Raw genomic sequence first — 7,376 nt, 5'->3', positions numbered from 1 at the left:
ACCCACTGCAGTTTATTCTGGCAGTAACAGTTTTATCTGAATGGAGTACTCATGATACACACTAGACACAGCGAAGTATGATAAGCTCAAAGCCTGTACAACATCTGAGATGGAATGTCACACACTTTGAATGCATGATCAAAACTGTTGATATCATGCATTTTGCACACTTGCATAAAATGTTTTCAACTCAACACCAAATGTACATATACAAATAATTTACATAAAATGTTTATTTTTGTCATTCATTCTAAAATAACTATGTACAAAATAATATTTTTGTAGCTTGGAAGACCTCATTACAAAACAATTATTGTATTGGGTCAAATTTGTACCACATGGAAGACTATTCAAGGCATGACTTAACAGCATCAATACCAATCTGTAAGTTAATGGAATTTTTCCAGCTCAAAAATTAGTTCCACTGCTTCCAATACATCTTTTACAATATATTTTGGTTTTAGATCTTCATGGGTAGGTTGGAAATCCCTGGGATTATGATCTAAATTGGAATGTTCCTTCTGGTCCTCCTTCCGGGAATACACACCAGTCTATAAACAAATTAACGTTATATACATTAACTGTATTTACAACTAAAATTAGTTACATATTACACAAATCAGATTAATGACAAATGTCATACTATGCAATGTATCACTTCCAAACAGTTACAGGAGACTAGGGTGGGTTATTGACTGTTTTCAAACTTTTGTCTATTATCAAAGGTCTTCCATCATGAAAGATCCACATACTATCTTTTAACTTATTGTGATGTCTACATACTTGGCCAACTTAAGTATCAGGAAAAATCAAACAATTATCTACTTGTGTTTTTTACTCCTTTATGAACCAAAGTTAGATTCAGAACAAATTGATGAAGATAATTCTTCCTTTTAATATTACATATCTAAATGCATAATTATTCAACTAATGTAGATTATTGAATACAACACAATGAAGTACAGCAAGCGCCTGATTATTAGGGTTAATGCAGACCTCCAACTTCATGGATTAATGAAAAAAAAAAGATAATCTAAAATACACATCTTTGCTGGAAACTACTGCTTACTGTATTTTTAAAACATGCTACATTTAACATTTGCAGACCCACTGCATCAGTTTTGCATTACTTTCCAGAAGCAACAGGTTGGAAGTTACTGACCTTTAGCTGCTAAGGAAAGGGCTAGGAAACACATAAACAGCAAATCAGCCACAGGCATGTGGCAATGGTAGAGTATCCACATTTACCTGAAGATAGTGTACCAGCAGTAAGGGACGAGTCATATGCAAAATAGCATATTTTCAAGAAAAATATTCACTGTAATTTTTCCACAGTACTTCGAACTTAATTTTTATTTTTTCAATAACTGCCAAACTATGTATGCATAATCTACAAACTGGATAATAAACGGTGGCTACAAGAAGTTTACTGTAAGACCGCATTCTTAGCTGTTGATACTGATGCTACAAGATGTATGCAATTGAATCTCCAAAACAGAGATCTAACTACTTTATGTTTAGACGCAAACTACTTGGCACAACAGAGTTAATCTGAAATATTCTACTATGAACAAAAATATAACAAGAATGTTAATTTGCTGATTTATGCCATTGTGATATAACAATTATTCTTATGGCAACAGTAAATGAAGAAAGACATTCTGGAAAATCAATTGTTACACTACCACAGTTTGATGCACTAATTTCCTTTAAAAGCTGCTCCAGCTTCGATTCTGTCACTGCAACTGCTATGAATAAAAGGCTTTTTTAACCAGGGATGTTTTACTGATGGTCCACTGTTTGACTCGAGCTACCACCACCACCACTACTCCACCTATGTCCAGATGAAGGAATTGCTCTTAATCTTGACCTACCAGCAACATCATTCACGTGCCTCCATAGGGGTCATGACCAGACACCCTAGACCTTGGAGACAGAATTGTTCACTGCATGTTGTCATCATCGTCTTAGTTATCATCATCATCATCGTCGTCATCATAGTGTGGTGAGAGGATTTAATATTTTGTTGCCTCCCTCTGGTCTTGAGCAAAGGCATGATTAGGAAATTGGAATGCCACAGGCATTTAAGAGCAGTCTGGAGGCTGAGGAACCTATCAACCTTTCTCAGTTCAAAGATATTACTGAGGAAGACTATGTTGGCATGGGGCCATTAAGATAAATGCAGTGCAACTTGTTTGGCACAACATGTCTTGTACTCAGTCAGTGCCTCTTAAATGCAGTATTTGCCAGCACTATGGTCACTGTGCATGGCAGTGTTCACAGTCAAAATGGTAAATGACTAGACACAAAGACAAAGTATCGGTTGTTGATATTTTAGAGTGCCTTTAGTGGCTCTGTCCATTTTCGTATTGTGTGCATTTAACTTGTAATTTTTTGGTAAGGAGGAGGAGGAGGAGATTAGTGTTTAACGTCCCGTCGACAACGAGGTCATTAGAGATGGAGCGCAAGCTCGGGTGAGGGATGGATGGGGAAGGAAATCGGCCGTGCCCTTTCAAAGGAACCATCCCGGCATTTGCTTGAAGCGATTTAGGGAAATCACGGAAAACCTAAATCAGGCTGGCCGGAGACGGGATTGAACCGTCGTCCTCCCGAATGCGAGTCCAGTGTGCTAACCACTGCGCCACCTTGCTCGGTTTTTGGTAAGGGTTTTCACAATTTCACAGTCAGATACATAGGGTGACTGTTCACTTCAGGCATTTCAAGCTTTAAAAGAACAAACAAAGAAGTTGCCAACATACAACACACAGATACGTAAGGAAACAGCTGAATCAAAGGCAGGGAAAGGTTCACTCAATGTAATCAATCACACTTTTGTTAGATTTGACTGCTGCTGGCCTGACTACTCATTTTCAGGCAAGACAACTGAAGATGTGTAGGCATTTGTAGGCGACATTGAAGCTGCCATGTAGCTAAACATCTGGATGGATAAGATACTGTGGCAGATGGCCAGACAACAATAAGCAAGTGAGGCGAAAACCTAAATAATGTACTACGAGGAACTGAATAATGCATGTACATTTCAGCAGCTTAAGGATGGACTTTTACAGCACTATCAGAAACAAAACAGTACTAGGTTTCCTCGGGTGCAGTTCAGTGGGGTATAGCAAAAGCGGAATGACTAAACATTATCTAAACAGTGTCACAAAAATAAATGCTCAGACTTGTCAGTTCATGGGATGTGAAGAGGCAGACAAAGCTATCCTGGAAGAGATTGGGAATAGAGCATTGGACACTTTTTAAGGGGACTTCAGCCTGAAATATCTAGGCGAGTATGGATGGAAAATCCAAACGGATTGGTTGTTACAAACAGGATGGCTAAGCAGCTAGAAGAGCAATGTGAATGCAGTATAAATAAGGTGCTTTTCCTATGGATTTTTTCCATGAATGTGGGTGCACAGATCACATTTGAAAGCAGTGCCACCAGCCACAATGTCATTAGGACTGGAGTGCTTGGGTGCTGCAAGCAAGACTGTGGGAATAAGAGATAAAATGGACAAAGATATGTATATTTTTATTTATTTTATTTACACATCAAGTTCCGTAGGACCAAACTGAGGAGCAAATCTCCAAGGTCATGGAATGTGTCAGTACATGCAATTACAACATAAAAGTAATAACAGATAAAAATAAATGTTTATGAACCCAAAAAGAATCAGTCCATAAGTTTAAGTAAATGCAATCAACAATACAATAAGAATCAGCTTAATTTTTCAAGGAACTTTCAGTTAGTCATCATTTATTCCAGGGAAAAGCTGCACGGTCATCAACAGTAACTGTTCTTTCGAGAACAAGTTACTGTCTTTGTATATATAGTTAAAGGCTACCCAGCCATTGACCTTCGTCTGTGCGTATGCGCACAGGTTGCCCAAACTCTTACGGGAATCGCCAAAGCGTGCGCGAGTAGTGAGTGGTTGGGTAAATGTCTATAAGGTACAATACATATATAGAATTGTGGACAGTTGGGAATGTGAGTCTCACGGGAAGCGTGCAAGGGATAAGTCCCTGCAGTCGCGCTGTTCATCTGTGTCCTCAGTGGCTCGGATGGATAGAGCGTCTGCCATGTAAGCAGGAGATCCCGGGTTCGAGTCCCGGTCGGGGCACACATTTTCAGCTGTCCACATTGAGGTATATCAACAACACCTGTCAGCAGCTGAGGTTTTCAGTTAGTCATCATTTCAAGGAACTCCTCGACAGAATAGAAGGAGTGACCCATGAGGAAACTCTTCAGTTTCGATTTGAAAGCGCGTGGATTACTGCTAAGATTTTTGAATTTGAGTGGTAACTTATTGAAAATGGATGCAGCAGTATACTGCACACCTTTTTGCACAAGAGTTAAAGAAGTCTGATCCAAATGCTGGTTTGATTTCTGCCAAGTATTAAACGAGTGAAAGCTGCTTATTCTTGGGTATAAGGTAATACTGTTTACAAGAAATGACAGTAAGGAATATATATACATACATTGAGAGGCCAATGTCAAAATATCCAGACTCGTGAACAGTTGTTGACAAGAGGTTCATGAACTTACACCACTTATTGCCTGAACCGCCCGTTTCTGAGCCAAAAATATCTTTTTAGAATGGGAAGAGTTACCTCAAAATATAATACCATACGGCATAAGCAAATGAAAATAAGCAAAGTAGACTAATTTTCGTTTCGAACGATCACTCACTTCTGATACCGTTCGAATAGTAAAAAAGACAGTATTAATCTTTGAACAAGATCCTGAACATGGGATTTCCACAACAGCTTACTATCTATCTGAACACCTAGAAATTTGAACTGTTCAGTTTCACTATTCACATGGCCGTTCTGTGAAATTAAAATCAGGTTTTGTTGAATTGTGTGTTAGAAACTGTACAAACTGAGTCTTACTGTGATTTAGTGCTAGTTTATTTTCTACAAGCCATGAACTTAGGTCATGTACTGCACTGTTTGAAACCGAGCCAATGTTGCACACAACATCCTTTCCTATCAAGCTTTACAGAAATATTTTAGAGTTACCACAATACCACTAGAGGGCATATCATTTATATAAATAAGGAACAGGAGTGGCCTCAACACTGAAGCTCTTTACCTAATGAAATAGTCCTTTCTATGGAACTATGGCCCCTTAATAGAGGCTTACCTGTATGTTTTAGACACATTATTTGGAGACAAAAAATGTAAGGGGCTACCAGAACAGAAGAATCAGTTACTTCATGTGATTTCTGCTCACATTTAAATACCACTAGAGAACTGAAGCAATCTTACAGGAAGTGTTTGGTTTTGAACAGCCCCACTGTATTACCCCCTTGGTGACTTGGCTGTTGCATGGAGGGTTGTTTGAGGGAATACACAGTTCCTTCAGACAACATTCAATGCCCAAGTCATTTGTTAGTTGGTCTTCATCTGATCTCTCTTTTAGTGCCAAAGAAACATTACCAGAGGGCTTGGTATCAGATTTTGCTTTTCAGACACACAATGTTGGGAGCCTGTGATGTAAGAGAACCACTGACTAGTTGTTTCTTTCCTGCCTGAAGGGACATAACCTTTAGTTGTAGCAACTCTTGTTACAGCCTTTTGCTTATGTACAGGAGCTCATCAATTTCTCAGTACATCTGCTTTGCAGTTACATTTAAAGACACAACTGGTGCAGCCAGATTCAGATGTTAATGTCTGTGTAGAAGAATCTTCTTTTGAAAAGGTGTTATTGGTCACAGAAACAAATGACACAAATACTAGTGGCCCTGTGCCTGACATACTTTTCTAGTTTCAGAATAACTAATGTGTTTCATGGCATTTCTTGAATATTTTATTTTTAAGTTTAGAATACTCTCAGCTCCAGGCTATGTGATAAACACAGTATATGTTGCAAGAGTCTGGGGTATGTCCTTAGTGGCAACATGTGAAGTATCTCATGGGATAGGTGATGTAAGGTCACATTTCAAGAACAAAAATATAACCTGTATGTGTTCTGACAAAACAGATGAATTGAAGGACACTATAAATGGGGCAGGTTTTTTGTAGCTTGTTACTACCCCATGCACGATATTTCTGACTGGAGCATCTCTAAAAAAAAAAAAGTTCAAATGTGTGTGAAATCTTATGGGACTTAACTGCTAAGGTCATCAGTCCCTAAGCTTACACACTACTTAACCTAAATTATCCTAAGGACAAACACACACATCCATGCCCGAGGGAGGTAGCAGGCCAGAAATCCTGTGTCCTTTGATCTGCACCAACACAGCAATGGATAGCTGTTTTCATGTTTGAAATATGTTGCAAACATAGATGGCCAAGCAGTAGCTACAAACAATGTTGTCAACACTGTTCCAAAACATGTTCCAATCTCAGGGTAAATGCAGCTAAGAGAATCTCAAAATTTGTCATCCTTTGCTATCATGCTCTTTTCACACACACTCTCTTAATTCTATTCATGCCCTCATCCATATTGAAAATAGCTATGATACTAACACTTCGTATAGATTGGACAACAATATTAGACTGAACACATTCAGTGAGTTATAAGGACACTGTTTTCCAAGTGGTGTATTACCTTTTTTCCCCCACTGTACTATGTTAAGCAATTAAATTACGTCATATACTGTAATGCTGGATAAAACCTACCAGCAATCAGAAAATTTTATTACTGTGCAATGCGTTTAAAACCCTGTCATTTCATCTTCATGTGGTTTTTACAATTCTTTCATTGCTTTTATGAAACGAAAAAACTCAGAATTTAACAGTCACAACATTTTTAGCTACTTTCACAGGTATATTTTGAAAACTGGAGGAAAATGAACTGAAGTAATTTAAGAATGCAAGTATCTCTGTAACAAGCTAAAAGAAACATATGACCTCTAGATCTGACACTGAATTAAAACCTCTGCAACATCTGTGGCATGTTTCAATGAAGTGTTGGCCATTCACAAAAATGTACGAAACTAAAAGTCTGTGTTTTTAATGTTAAGTCTTCTGCAAGTGAAATTGTGCAATAAGTTTACACTCAACTCTACATTAAAATATCTTTAAGTGTATGTCTTAAATGATGTTAGAAGCTGGAAGAAGTATATCGTAATACAAGATTATTTCTGAAACAGATGAAAAACTGACAAAAAAATAATGAAAATGCTGTAAACATCACTTGTCTATGGATCCAGAGGGTTTGAAATATACTGTACAATAATAAACATTTTGTGGCTGGAAACAGTTTCCATTCAAATCTGTACTCTCAATCACAGTCATAGTTTTAAACATTCCAGCCATGGAGAAAATGAACACCCTACTTATATATTGCATTCTACTGTTATTTGTTGTGGAATTTTATATTGTATAAAGAGAAGTAAGTTCATTCTATGTTATTCATAATATGCAGT

The 7,376-nt window shown here is 37.7% G+C and overlaps 1 protein-coding gene across 2 annotated transcripts in view; it reads right to left on the bottom strand.

Annotated features, from left to right (window-relative positions):
• Positions 1 to 246: 246 nt before the first annotated feature.
• The window catches only part of LOC126248731 (haloacid dehalogenase-like hydrolase domain-containing 5), a 99,518-nt gene continuing 92,388 nt past the window's right edge, over positions 247 to 7,376 (bottom strand). For both annotated transcript variants that reach the window (XM_049950049.1, XM_049950048.1), the window contains one exon: positions 247 to 551. In XM_049950049.1, coding sequence (XP_049806006.1) covers positions 390 to 551 — 162 coding nt within the window. In that variant the 3' untranslated portion in view covers positions 247 to 389. The remainder of the gene's footprint in view (positions 552 to 7,376) is intronic.

This window comes from Schistocerca nitens, chromosome 3 (genome assembly GCF_023898315.1).
Source record: "Schistocerca nitens isolate TAMUIC-IGC-003100 chromosome 3, iqSchNite1.1, whole genome shotgun sequence".
Taxonomy (NCBI): Eukaryota; Metazoa; Arthropoda; class Insecta; order Orthoptera; family Acrididae; genus Schistocerca; species Schistocerca nitens.
This window is presented reverse-complemented; position numbering and strand designations above follow the sequence as displayed.